General features: G+C 39.8%; 1 protein-coding gene across 2 annotated transcripts in view; it reads right to left on the bottom strand.

The window, feature by feature from the left end:
- Nucleotides 1-1,098: 1,098 nt before the first annotated feature.
- Nucleotides 1,099-15,007, bottom strand: part of ERC1 (ELKS/RAB6-interacting/CAST family member 1) — a gene marked incomplete at its 5' end in the record, with an annotated part of 295,446 nt that continues 281,537 nt past the window's right edge. For both annotated transcript variants that reach the window (XM_082013315.1, XM_082013316.1), the window contains 2 exons: nucleotides 1,099-2,162; nucleotides 14,097-14,285. In XM_082013315.1, coding sequence (XP_081869441.1) covers nucleotides 2,025-2,162; nucleotides 14,097-14,285 — 327 coding nt within the window. In that variant the 3' untranslated portion in view covers nucleotides 1,099-2,024. The remainder of the gene's footprint in view (nucleotides 2,163-14,096; nucleotides 14,286-15,007) is intronic.

The raw sequence follows: 15,007 nt of genomic DNA, 5'->3' as shown, positions 1-15,007 counted from the left end.
GACTTACATATTTCTTCCTAGTGGACACCATGGTTATGGATCCAGTTCCTTCTGCTGAATTGGTACAGTAGAATGAACTGGGATGTGATTTATTTTAAATCAGTTAGTTTTGAATAGAGTCTATATATAGGTATATAAATTTTCAGTTTTGCCCAATTTTCAGTGCTTGTTTGAAAAAAAGACAGTATACATCTTCCCTCACTCAAAATTTTGCTATCTCCTTTCTATTGGAAGCAACTGGTCACTTCTAAAGAGAAAAATAAGGTGTGAAAGACCTACAGGGGAGCTGGCCTGTGGATTTGAAAGACACAAGAAATGCAGTTTTCCTGAAAGAGTGTGGAACATTTTCCTTAGAATAACAGTTTAGTGATTAAGCTCAAAATATAGTAAGTCATATGGAATTAAGCTGCAGGATCTGAATGGGAGGTTTACTGAGAGGATTCATAATTAGCAAGTGACTAGAAAACCAAGATTTCTTCCACTGCTGTGTTGATATTTGGTCTCTTTCCCCCTCCTCTCATTCTTTTAAGTAGTATGAGAAAGCTGAAGGGGAACAACTCCTTTAAGGAGCACATGGGGATGTGTTAAAGGGTTCTGTCCTGCAGATGCCCCCAGACACACATAACCACTGGTAGCCAGGAAAAAACGTGTCTCCCAAATAATGCATAGTCCAAGAATGAACACCCAAGTCCTACTCATAAAATAGGATTCTGACTTGCTACCACAACGACAAACCGACCCGCTACTTCAGGTCATATTACCTATCAGCAGGGGCTTTAACGAGTGTCAAAAGATGGATGGGAACAAGACTAAGGCCTCTCATATACATATAAGAATTGCACTGGTTTAACCAAAGCTGTGATTTTATACCTATCTACTCAGCTGGGTGACAACTCCAGCAGAGATGCTCCTCTTGATAGGACTGGGTTATTGCTTTGAACTCAAACTCATTCCTTGTCAACCTAAGCTAAACCAAAATAAATTAAATTACAATTATAGTAAGAACTATGTTACCGATTTACCTAACTTAGCTTTAAAATTATATTTTTGAGCTAAATGATGCAATTTTCTCATTTACAAAACATCTAAGACTATTCTGGTGGCAGCTGGTGTTCACAGAGCTATGGCCTGAAAAATTGGCAATGGACAAACTACACAAGTTAAATCTGGGAGGTGACCTATTGACCACACCTGCCTGAAGGGAGAGAGCTCTCTATAAAATAAGAACTTAGGAAACACAGACCTATGGTGAGAAACCTCATCTAAAAACCCCAAGAAATCAACAGATGAAAACAGTTACCTGAAAAAATGCTGTACTCAGCACTTCAAAGTCAGATCAGTCAACAATAAAAATCAAAGGTAAGTAAACAGAAAGTACCAGTATGCCTACCTTGTTTCCCAGCTGGTAGATGAAGTGACTAACAGGAACAAAATGGGAAACTTTCCTTTCCTCTCTCTGTTATTTAAGAACATAAGAGACATTGAGACAGGCAGTGAGACCTGAGCTAGCCAGCTCAGTCATGAGCCACAATCAGAACACACTCAGGTTTGGTTTTAGCACTATGAAATTCAGTTTTTCAGCTTTTATGGGGGAAAAAAAAAAAGGAAAATAAAGAAAAAAGAAGCAATAAATGAATGAAAGGCAAGGGCTACCCTTCTGCAACCTCATGGAGAACTAGAGCTGCTTGTATTCAGTGGATCCCCTCTTTGCTCAGTAGACCTGGAAGAGCTCTGGTTAACTGTATCCAAAAGTCACCATCAACAAAGTCAATGGGGAATCGGATTCTAAAGTAGAAAGGCAGTGAGAAGATGAACGCAAACACGGCTGATTAATCATAGACTGGAAGAACCTAGAGAGCATGTAGTTTTCTGAGGTTTTTTTTGCTTTTGTTTTCTTTGTAAAAGGTGCACCAGAAGTTTCTATTCCATTTTCTGTCTTTCACATTCCTATCCACTCTCATGGCTCCTGGGACTGAAGGAGCTTGGCCACTGGTGTGCTGCTCCGGTGGGGCTAGTGGCTGAGGTCATGACGATTCCTCAAGTGCATTGACGACTTGCTCCAGGATGTCAGGGCAGTGATCCGCTATTTGCTGTAAGATGGCATTAGCAAACTCCTGCAGCTCTGCGCTTTCCTTCTCGCCCTTTTCTAACTCATCTTGAAGCTGCAAGAAACACACAGAGGCACAGTCATTCTCTGCTATTAAACGCATTCAGTGTATAACAAGACCTCCCCAGGAGGCTCAGCTCTAAGCTAAAACACCACTTTTAGAAAGGGAGCTAGCAGATGCGTAACATGCTGGGCACTTCCATGATTGGCATCTTCCCTTGGTGACTCCCTTACCAGAAACTGGATGCTCTCCCCCCTCTTTATTTCACTTTTTCACCAAGGACCAGGCTTATGACCTTCCCAGTTAAGGCCACATCAACAATAGGAAAACTAACTGGCTTAACTATTCCCAAATAAATTGTTTTATAATAACTATTAGAAAAGTTTCCTCTGTAGGATGTTTTTCTGAAAGCAACTGTGTTCCAGAACCAATACAGCATTTTGCTAGTACATTATTTTAAATACTTTAACTTTTATTCATGAATAACAGGATGTTTCATAGGACATTACTTCAGAATTACTTCCCATAAGAAACCAAGAGAAATGTTACAAAATTATACATAATACACTCTGAGTGAACCAGAATTCTAATTCTTCTGCAGAATTAATGATTTTCAGAGACTGTGCTTCCTAACTCAGTTGTAAGATAACCATACACAATTGTGGTGGAGCACACACGGGTTTTTGTTTACTAACTCTGCATTTCCTGTTGGATCATTCTTTGATCAGATTGAAATTGGCTCAGAATGACATGGAACTTCAAAACTTTTATTATTCACTCTGTCTACAGTCTATAAACTCTTTTGCCAACAAGTGGTGTTACAAACCACGCCACACAACATCTTGGAGTATATGTGAATATAACTTTTAGCTCCAGGTCTAATGCCATTGCCAGAATTAGGGGCCCACAGAGTCTTAATGTTAAGAGCAGAAAACATCTGCCTTCAGTAATCTGTTTATCTGGCCAGCGATTGATAAAGTCCATGCTAGCCTGTGAACTGTGCAGAATCCCAAGTAAGGCTGTAATTTATGCAAGCATTTTAGGGATTACTGTACTCACAGTGGTCTAAGGATCTAACAGAACAAGGAGAAGCAGCATTTCCTACTAGACCAGTTGATATAGATAGATAGACTGGATAAGCTTTCTAGTATATAGCTCTTTCACATACTATATATCCAAAAACTTCTTCTGTTTTTCCAGTGATATGATTTCTTCTAATAGAGTATATTCCCTATTAATAAAAGACAAGCATATTTGTAGCAGGTACATAGGTGGATTCTTACGTTTATTGCAAGCTTCAGCGTCCAAATTTCTTTGTCATTTTAAGCAGCTGTAGCAACTACCTTATCTATGTTTGAACCTCCTTTTAAATTTGTTTTTTTTTTTTCCTAGTATTATCTGGAAGTCCTGTAACATTTCTTATTCCAAAGTTATTAATATTTTTATTGGACCTCTACTGTGTTCATATGTGACATGGAAAGGATGTCAAATTGGAATTTTTCATCTATAAACGGATAACTGGTGATCAGTATGCACATTTCTTGATCTATATTTTGTACTTCTGTAACACTGCTCATTGTAGGTTTTAAAAAGAGAACTGTCAGACAGCAGGGATCATTTCACCATCGTAAAAGCACAATGCAGTGGGAAGGGTTACATTTCTACAATTAAAATTCTAATCAGATACAACAGTACATCTCTGTTTAGCGATGGTATCAAGTAAAGCACAAGAGATTGTTACTGCAAGAAATACTGCGTAAAAGCAAACAGCCCGAGAACGACAATAGAATAAATACAAACGCTTTTCAAGGAAGTTACGGTATAGACTTCTATAGACAAAAGTGAGAGAAAGGAAATGAAAAGGGTAAGCGTCCTACACTATTCCCTTTACTAGGCAGAGTAGCATACAGTAAATTATTTGGGCTTTGCGTGCTGAATGTTAGTTTAATGTGTTCTTATGTGCTTTGTTCCTACTGGCTGCCGTACTCACAGAACAGCTATATGAATCCGAGAGGGGCTGGTGCCAAGAATCACAATGCAAAAGCAACCTGATCCTGCTCCGTGGAGTGACATGAGCCGGGGAAGTGGGGAAAACGCGAGGGAGGGGAGCACTCCGGGCTCTGCATGGGCTCCCCGGGGAGAAAACGGGGGAATTCAGCAGTAACTCCTAATGGCTCAGAAACGGCACGCTGTGGATAGGCGATTAGCCACGTTCCAACAGCCTGGCAGAGTTATTCGTGGGAAGCTTGCAATGGATGGGTAAGCCTGGGAGAGGTCCAGTCAGCAGGCAGGACTGAAAGAGTCAGCACAGCCAGCTGGGAGCAGTGCTGAATATTAAAAGCCAGGAGACTGGGTTGCAGGGACTACCTCCGAGTCTCAGGTTGCTCAGCCTAGCGAAGCCCCAGCGATTCGGGAGGCCCCAGTTACAGCAGCCTGCAAACCACCGAACCGCGGGTAAATTCACGGGCCCGGTTTGAACATTGAACTCCGAGACAGGGCTGCCTTGGCTTCTCGGGCCGGCGAAAAGAGTTCACGGCGCCATTCATCAGAAGGGTGGGAGGTTGTGGAGGTCGGGAGGGACAGCAAGGAAGGCGAGAAGAAGCCAACGATGTAATTCTCCTTTTCTTCACCCGGCTCCTGCGAGGGACCTCGGCTCTTGGTCCGCAGGAGGAGGGCCAGGAGAGGGCAGTGTTAGCAGGGAAAGCAGGGGCCGGTTCCCTGCGGGTCCTGCACCACCACCTGCCCAGCCAGCATCCCTCCTCCAGGCGTTTCGGCCAAATCCTCCAGGTGAAGCTCCAGGAAAGGACAAAGCAATTAAAGAATCAAATATAAAAGCACCTCGAAGAGATTAACCTTCAAAACCGAAAGGAGGTTGGTGGACAAGGGAGAATCCTGCAGGATGTTGTCTTCAGCGGGGCAGCATTGCAAAGCCAGCGATGTCTCAGTGTCTTGCTGTACCAGGCAGCATTGATGTATTTATAAGATTTCTTATAAAATCAAGGTAAGCCCAACAAAATAAGCCCATGCCAAAGCTAAAATAAATCAAATGCAATCAAACAAAAGTAACCAACTGAACCAGATGATGAAAATGTTTCCAAGAAATCAGTTTTTGACCATCAAGAGCCCAAAGGGAGATGGCTCTGAATGCTGAAGGCCAGCAATAATACTTTGCAAATTAGCGCAGACAGAAAGTCTACACAGCTGGCTGGCAGATGTCTGTGATGAAACGTCTTTGAAAAAAGTAGCAATGATAGCCTTGCGTTGAGTTTGCTAGCTACAGAACATCTAGGTTTATTAATGTGATTTCTACTTAAACAAAGACATCTTAATTGACTCTGTGGCTGGCTGCAGCATTTCTGTATCATGTATGTCATCTCCATTTACGTCACTCCTTTCAGAAACAGCTGTGAGCAGCATACGTCACTCCTCATTCAGACAAGCTCCTTAATGGGGAACATCCAGTTCTCCATGGTGTAACTCTATTCACCGAGATGTTTGGTAGTCCAAATTTTAGGGAAGTTTCTCTAGAAATGTTACTATCAATTCTGCTCCTGCTTTCCTACACTTTCTTCTTCTGAATGCAAATGGAAATGGTGTTATCCTCCCCCTCTCATTTTTCTATGAAAATAAAGGAGTGTTAATAGTCCGTTTTTGTTGGCATTTTCAGCTGAGGATATAAACAGATTCATACACTTGCCTCATAGAAATGACCAAGGAAGAGAAGGCAAGGCCAGATATGTCTGCGTAGTTGATGACAAGTGAAAATAGACAGCTCAGAAAGAAAAGGACAGCAAGGACCCCGGCAAGTGCTTCATAGTATTTATACTTTATCTTTGGACAGAAGAACAGAAAGGACCTTCAGCATCTCAGGGGAATAGAAGCTTGCAGATAATCTGCAATAGATTCAGACACTTTTCACCACTGCTGCCTTCCTTCCTGGGTTTAGAGCAAGTTGTGATAGAAATACTTTTCCATTTATAGTTAAACTCAATCAGTGAAAAAAGTCCCAAACAATTCACCACGAATTTAGCTTGCATTGTGCTTCTCTGGTCCAAGATATTCCAGAACTTATTTAAAGATTAACTGACATTCAGCGGTGTATGTATACAAGATACACATATACAAGGTACACATATACAAGATAACTTTGTAGTTAAGAAATAGGATGCTGTGGTTTTATATGCACACTAGGTGAATTGTGGTGCTGCTCCGCAGAACCTTTGTGGCCTTTGCTTATCCCGTAACATAAACACAGCAACATTAAGCTAAGATCCTTTAGAGTTTATTTATATGGAGGAGGCTTGCTCCCCAAAGTGTTATTTTCTTCTCGTTAACAATTCCACAAAAACACTGATGAAAAAACATAAACAAAAATAAAGTAGTATCTCATCTCTGGCTACGGACAGTAAAACTCAATACAGAATATGAGATGCTTGTAGAGCAGCACAAAAAGCAAGTTAACTGCAGGACTTCTATAAGGCTACAATATGGGATCTGGAATTACGTTTCTACAAAGTTTAGGTGGTTCTGGATCAGGCTATAGTTAATCTGAAAAATACATTTAGAGCTCAAAGTAACAGAAATAAGCACCAAAAAGAAATTAAACTGATTTAATCTTAACCTTTGTTTTGCCTCAAAATAAGTTAAATTACACTGTATGTCAGGCAAATGGTCAAGAGCTTTTCCATATTCCCAGTCCAACCAGTGTAAATATGTATGTTTGAAGTAGTGAGAGCCAATTACATACAAAACTTTATTTCTCAATGATAGACCTATAAAAGGGCCAAAAGAAGGGGTTAGGAATATGGAAATCCCAGTCTGCCAAACTTTAAAAAAAAAAAAAAAATTACGTAGACCCTTAAATATTTTTGCTCTATGTGGAAATTTTGTTTTTATGTTAGCTTTTTCAAATATTTAAAACACATGCATTTAAAAATTAAAGTAAGATTTCAAATAAAACGTTCTGTCTTGCCTTTTAAAATAATGTAAACATAAAAAAATATTTTAAATATATTTAAGTGCATCTGAATAGATTTTACAACTGGTTTTGACCAAAATTTTGAAAAAATTTGTCCATGTATTTGACATAAGTTTGCACATGGGATTTATCCTGCATTCCTCAGCATCTCTAAGCTTTGTCAACAGCAGAAATGTTATTCTTTCCCTGGTAATGAATGAATTTCAAAATTATATAAATGGGAAGAAAGAATAAAATAAACAGCTGTAAGTTATATTTTGCATTTGACTGGAGAAATTTTCCTGCAAATCCTTCACTCGCAGGTAAGATGTCCATCCTCCAGCAACAGCAGCAATCATTTCCCAGCCAGTGGACACTTTTCTGTTTGTGTAAATTCTGGTATGCGTTATACACTGAAAATTAATGCTGCTATAGTAGACAGAAAGTTGCTATTCCGTGGCTAAGCAGAACAAATAATAATTATTGCCTGTAGCCCGGGGCTGCCGGCTAGGGCCGGGCCCCGCTGACCTAGGCGTGCATAACGCAGGCAAGCCCACAGCCCTCGTCCCTAACGGCTCGCAATTCCGCACGCTGAAGGGACGATGAAGAAGAGTTGGGTGGCTGCTTCTCCTAATCTCCGTCGCAATGTGTTACCTTAGGTGTCGGTTTACTCTCTCGAAGCCAGATTGCAAGACCCTGCCAGAATTACTCTGTGAGGCACCCTCCATGCTGGGCTTGTACCTCACCCCTCCCTTCCTCTGCCGGCGGCTTCGGCCTCCGCGTCCCCACAGCGGCTCTGCCTCTTTAGCCAAGGCGGTACGCGATGGTCGTAAAGATGGGGAAGATTCACCTGTCTACAAGGCTAATCTTAAATACCTCTCTTACAGGTCCTAGCTGATGCGTTTTGGGAAAACTTTTCAACTGTTAGGACAGAGGGTTGGTGGGCAGTTACGGTTTGGTACCTGTACTGTGCGCAACGGAGAGGAAAGGGCAAAGCAGGAAGCACTTGAAGGAAACTATGAAGTTACACGCGTCCGGCTAGTTCAGGACCAGAGCTGCAGTCCCCTCTACTCTTCCCGTGTTACTAATTTCTCTTTCAGAGGAAGTTCATTTTCTTTATTATGAAGTCATGGGCAATCCTGTTAGCTCTGCAATTTCTGACAGATATTCCAAGAAAGAAATTCCCATGGAATATTTTGGTCCATACAACCCAGTGACCCCGACAAGCCAAGAGAGGACCCGGCTGCTCCTGCACGCGGTTCCGTCTACCCAGGAAGGATGCCCCAGAGACCCCTGCCCTGCCCAGCCCAGCAGAAGCCACAGCAGTAGCTCACACCAGGAGATGCTGCAAAAACCTTCCACAAGGACCACAGTGACCGAGCACGGCACAGGGTAACGGAGCTTGTTACTAACAGCAAAACGTACGGAGCGCTGAGCTACCCTCAAAAAAATAAGGGAACAGCTCAGGCTGGTGAACCATCTGCTTGCAGGAACTGCTTGAAATGAGACCACCGTACATTTTAGACACACCACACACACCCCAAGCACTTGACCGTGTCCTGAAAGCAATTTTTTTTCCCTTTATATCTCTTTTCAAGTCAGGAATAGTTCACGTTACTGATTGATAGCATATATCTTAATTAAAATTAGCAATTCCATGTGCAAATGAAAATGGATAATGTTATGGCATTACGGATATGGTCAACTTATGGATAATGTTTGTGACTTCAACCAGTATTTAAGAACTATCACACGGATCCCAAGTTCTCATCCCCACCCAAAATGTTAATTTAATATAAAAGTTCAAAGTGCTATAAAATGTAATAATTTTAGAGAGTTCCTATACCCGTTACTTTCTCAGCTAAACTCAGGAAATACATTTGCACACAAAGAAGGATATAAATTGTTGCAATTATTACTTCTAATTTCTAACAGAGACCAGAAGTGGGCTGTTTAACTTTAAAATACATTATGCATTCCCATAAGATTACAAATTAAAAATAAATGACATAAATCAGGTGGGGAAGATAACGAGCTAATGGAAGAGCAGTCAGAGAAGAAAGATAGGGTAAACTGAAGCAATAGAGTAATTTAGAATGACTAAATGCAAAACATGGCAGACTAATTTATTTACAGAAACTCAGGTTGAGTAATTTCTCATAGATGATACAGAAGTAAGAACACAAGCGGAATCCTAGCAATGAAGTACACAGGATGTTTATAAAAATACCTATTTGTAATTTGGAGTAAAGTTTATCCCACTTACAATATTGTTTGTATAATGAATCAAAATGTGTGTTTAATACTTTTGAAATTCAGCAAGCATATATGCAATTTTAAAATGGAATTTGAAAGCTACATGCACGTGATCTGCTGTCCTTTTGTACGAAAAGCTTAACATTGACTTTGCTGAGAGTGAAATGTGAATTATGTGCAATGTAAATGATGCTCCTCGGAACCACGCCATGACTATTTAGCTGATACAGCAGGTTGTGACTGATACAGTGGAGCGACATTATCACATTTTTCCTCCCTCCGCTTCGAGCAGCTGAGCAGAAAAGACATTCCTGATTTACTGGAAGAGGATTAGTAAATAGGGATCCCTAGATGGTCTGTGCTTTGGCTGAAGCTGGTACATAGGGAGAGGGAAGACAACCTTTCTTCCCTACAAAGGCTCTTCTACCACCGAAGCAGTCATAGGTGCAACACCACATTAGTAGTGGAGCGAGACAAGCTCCCACAGCAGGTGTCCTCTGAGAGAGACTCTCATGGAAATACATCTGCCCAGGGTGCTGTTGATGCCCAGGTCACCATGCAAATGCTGCCAGAAACACCTCTGGGGAAAGAGGAACAGGTTGATTGTATGGGGAAAAAATGGTGCCTGGGGGCCAGCAGAAATAGGCAGGACCCCCAGCAGCCTGGACGTGTCGAACGTGGCTGGAGAGAGCCACCGATGGCAGGGAGCGAAATGCCTCCTAGTCCTAGGGTTAAGAAAATTATTTTCATTAGATAGGTTCTCTTCTGTTGGAAGAAATATTTTTTCAGAATGATTGTAGGACCTATTGAAAATAGGAAGCTCTCCATACTACAAGGTTCTGCACGTTTTAGAGCTGGATTTGAAGCGATAAGAACCATTTATAATACTGCTTAAGCTATTAACAGAACAAACACTGTTGCCTACTACTAATACCTGGTTCCTCTCTTTGGTTGCCTCTTTTTACTTTTTTGCGCTGCTGCCTTCCAACCACAGCACAGCATGCCACTAGCAACTTATTTAAATTATGATTTTCAGCAAGTTCCTCTTTCTACCCCATTTTTTCCTTTTGTAAAGATAAGAGAAAAACAGAAACTGAACTACAAATAAAAATGTGGACCACATAATTATGTTCTTAATGTCCTTTCCTTTCATATAGGAATAAAACCCCTCTCTTAAAAGTCAACCATCTGAAATGTGAATCAGTAGTTCTACAGAGCCCAAGAATATTAACATAGTGATAAGTTTAGGAAAACGTGAAAGAAAATATTGTATTTAATAGAAATTGCTAGGATAATGCAGTTATTCATAATGAATGAATGGAATTTTTATTTCTTCGTGTCAAGACCTGGAATATTCTTCCTTCCTTCTGGTACCTTCAATTTTTTAATAAGAAAAGTTGAATAGGACATGAACGGGTCAAAGGAGGACAATTCCAGAAAGAGTGCTGGTTAACTTCTTTGGGGATATTGTGTCAGAACTGACTCAAAGAAATATTTTCCACCACATGAATAACTTAATAACATGGTTCCAAGCACTGTAGCTTCTTTATTGTCACAACTTAAGTCTAGTATACTGGTTTATAAAGTACTGGCTTCAGGCCTTCATTACAAATGGAACAAAATTTTACTACAGTAAGTCAGCTTTACAAAACGTCTTTGATAAAATGCCAACAAAGAATGATATAGCATCTTGGCCCCATATTTTGATTAAAATCAATTGAAGTCACTAAGGAATATAGGTGAACTTAATAGTAGCATAAAGAAACTATTATACATGAGAGGTACCAATTATCAATCAAACTTTGAGAGTCCAAAAAATTATTTATGTGGCAACAAATTCCCCTTAGAGCCATGGTATTGATGATGGCAGATGCTTCTTCAATGACTTGTACATTAGTTTCTGTGGGTCACTATGGATGTGCTGGAAGAATTACATCTAGCTTACATCTGCTTCATATACTAGTTTTACCCACCAGAAGAAGCCACAGAAAACTCCTACTATTTGTATCTGAGCCTCTTGAGCAGGTATGAGAGACTTATAGGGGCTATGATGAAACATAGCAGGACCAACCTTTGCCAGTAACAGTTGCTGCAGTGGGAAATCATAGCTTCAAAAGCAGCAGTATGAAAATGAATACTCAACTATTTATAAAAAAACCCCAACCCTCAAACAAACTAAATAATCTCATTGGTGAGAAGTGGATACACTGGCATCATTCTTAAATATTATTGGTGTTCAGTTAAATGTATCCTCCCTAATCATGTTAGCACTTCTTAACATTCAAGAGGATTAATTTTTTCCCACTGAGGCTTGTGAAGCATTATCTACAGAAGATCATATTAGAAGGGACAGGAGTGAATTTAATGCACTGGATTTGAAGTAATTTACAAAACTCATTAAAATTCCAAAGATGCAAAATGGGTATTCTGTGATGGGCTTCTGCAAATCTGGAGAACTGATTCCCACCCCCCATGGGAATACTTGAAACACAAAGGAAATTCTGCAGTTAGAAATAGCAAAGCTCCATGACTTAAATGAAAAATGTGCTTTGTAAATTGAAATATATCATTAGTTTGTATTTTGCAACTGAAGCTTGTTAAATACAATCTAAATGAGTATGGGAAAGCAAAAGAGACTGCTACATTTTATTTTAGCAGATGTTAGTTAGTCGTGGGAATCACAAATGGAGTAGTAACTTTAAACAATTGTGGCGATAGCAATGCAGATTTAAGACAATAATGGGAGAGGATAGGAAAATACATTTTTTCTCTTTTCGAGGACAGCTTAGATAATTCTTGTTCTCACAATTTATACTTAGATGCTTTCTTTACTGTGTAACCCATAAATGTTGCTAATGGACTAGCAAAGTTTGAATGAGAAATATTACCTTTTATTAGACCAGTACACAGAACTGGAAAAAGCAGATGCTGTTTTGGGCTAACTGTCTATTCAGAAGAACTTGCCAAAGACAGCCTTTTCTGTTTTCTTTACCTACATTCTCTCGATCGAATAGAAGATATCACCTATCCCCACAGAACCTGATTATATTCAAAGATCATCACAGCTATAACAAACTAGTCAATTTGTTTCAGGGATAGCCAAACTCTGCCCACATCCAGCCTTTACTTTTGTTTTGAGAGATGCCTGCCATACATGCTACAGCGTTTTGTCATCCAATGCTTCATCCCAATCTGACAGACGAGGCAGTTCAAAATGGTATGCCTCGTGTTTTGAGCCGTAACGTAGGAGTCGTACCTCTTCAGTCAATGAGGATGGCATGCATTATACTGAAAAACTTTTAATCCTGTATCAGTGATTACAGAACTCAAGCGGTAAACGAAGCGCTGACTCTGGATGCGTAGGGGCTAGCGGGCTCTGCAGGGAAAAGGAACGTGTCAGACCTATAGAGGCAAATGGAGATATGGAGTGAGGCGCACAGCACACGCTGAATCAAATAAATGTCTGAAGACAGGTACAAAGACAGAGATCAACTGTCCTGTACCATCTAGGCCCTGTTACAGGCATATTTATCTTCAGAGGTCTGCTCTTCTTCCTGAATTGTTAGACGTGCTTCTGTTGGCTTCCTGTAATTTGGCTGCTGAGCTGCTCTCTAATTTTTGGATCAAAATTCAGCCCTAAGTTGGAAGTGCAAGAAAATGCGCTTAAACATCACAAAAGAAGAAAGCCAGAGCTGAAGTGTTCCGGATAGGCTCAAGATACTGTTCGCTGACCCGCAAATCCACTTTTAACTATATAGGCTTCACACTAGTTTGTCTGCAAACTGGATAGAGTTTGGTACAGTCACATGAAAGTGAATAATTTAGTGAAAGAATTAGCATTATAATCCAAAATTAGGGTCAAAAAGACAAAATTAGTTAAATTTCTTTCTGGTAGAAGTCCCTTACATTAGTTTAACTAAAAAAAAAACCAAAAACATTCTGTAATATAGCAGTAAAATTAAAAAGTTGAAAATAGAAATAGGAAGGCATGAGAAAAAGGGTTGTAGGGAATGATGAATTATAGTATGAAAACAAGAGATAAAAACTGCCAGTGAAAAGATTAAAGAAGGCAAGACATCACCGGAGCTGGGAGAAAGGAAGATTATTTCAGTAGTTGAATTACAGTTAGATTGACAGTCTCTGTAGAGACTTCATCAGACAAACTGTTATTAAGACCTTCCAATTCTGTATTCCAAAACTCCTGGAAATACACTGTTGAACTTCTGAAATAACTCTGGGTGTGTGTGCATAAGCATGGGTGTATTGCATCTAGCACACTGGGTCTAAATCTCAGTTTAGTTATCCAGGTAAGGTGGTAAGCATAAAAAAATTATTGGCAAAACATACTGTAACAGAAGGTAAGGACACTGTATACATTTACACTCATAAAAATGTGCCAATTAAAATAGAACTGATTAGTGTAATTAAAAAAAATTTAAGATCCCTATGACTACATTAAATTACAAAGAGCAGCTAAAATTTGTTAACAGGTAACAAATGGTTAATGCAAAAGTGGTATCTTGCAGTTTGATTTCCCATAAGTGTGTAGATGCCTGGCATCAAATACTGATAAAAGAACAGATAAAATTCCATCATAAATATTAAATGGCAGTGATTCAAAAAATTATTGACTCCTTCTGTCAGATGAAGAGTGGATCTTTGCTACCTGTTTTCACCACTTACAGAACAGTTTCCCAACATTTTGATGTGGCACATCAGTAAGACCTACATCAACAGTTCAGGTCCTTTTTCAGAGCTTCAGACCACAAACTCACCTGCTCCTGGGTCATCTTCTGCAGCTCTTTCTCCCAAGCTGCTCGGTCATCATCCAGGTGGTAGGAAGCAGGTGGGGTGAGTCCACGCAGAATCAGGGGGTCACGGTCATGGCAGAGGGCTGTCAGATGTCCAATGTACAACTTCAACTTGCTGCGATTCTGATCAAGTTCTAAGAGGGGCTGAATTATCTGAGATATGAGAACAGAGACAGTGAGGAACAGCCTGAGATCCAAGCAGTGCTGAAGGCAAAGATCAGCCGCTAAATTACAATTTTCTTCAACTTCATATGGAAGAAACCTGAACACCTTCCCTCCTCGCTAGTACTCCTATCCCACAACTCAGCAACCATCCAGCTGAAGCAGAAAGAAACCAAGTACACTAGGGGAAGGGGATGTGGTGATGATAGCTGTCTGATTAATAAAGGAAATAATAGTGATATAGGTGAAAAATGAAACAGTATTAAATTGAATGCATTAACTGTACTGATTACCCAGCAGTGCTTCAGTCAACTATTTTAACTCCCTGCTTTAAAGGAAATTAATTTTTCTGATAAAAGGTGTCTGTCCACAACTAAGGCAATAGCAATGTAGATTTTAACTTGTTTTGCCAACAAACATTTCATTGTGACCTAACTATGCAATAAACATGTTTTAAAGAGAATAGTTTCAAATGATGCCGAGATGTTTGTTTCCAAGATGAATGTATCTCCACTGTAGAAACTGGATAGAGACATATCTTAACCAGAAAGTTAAGATACAGTTTTCTATAATTTTTTCTATAGTTAAGATACAGTCTATAGTTTTGAAAAAGCAATGACTTTCATTTATTGTGCAAGCCAGATTCTATACAATAGACTAAAAAACTAAAATCAAAGGACTTTAATAAGTACTATTTTATTTCATTATACTTT

This window comes from Phaethon aethereus (genome assembly GCF_964289735.1).
Source record: "Phaethon aethereus genome assembly, chromosome: 1".
NCBI lineage: Eukaryota > Metazoa > Chordata > Aves > Phaethontiformes > Phaethontidae > Phaethon > Phaethon aethereus.
This window is presented reverse-complemented; position numbering and strand designations above follow the sequence as displayed.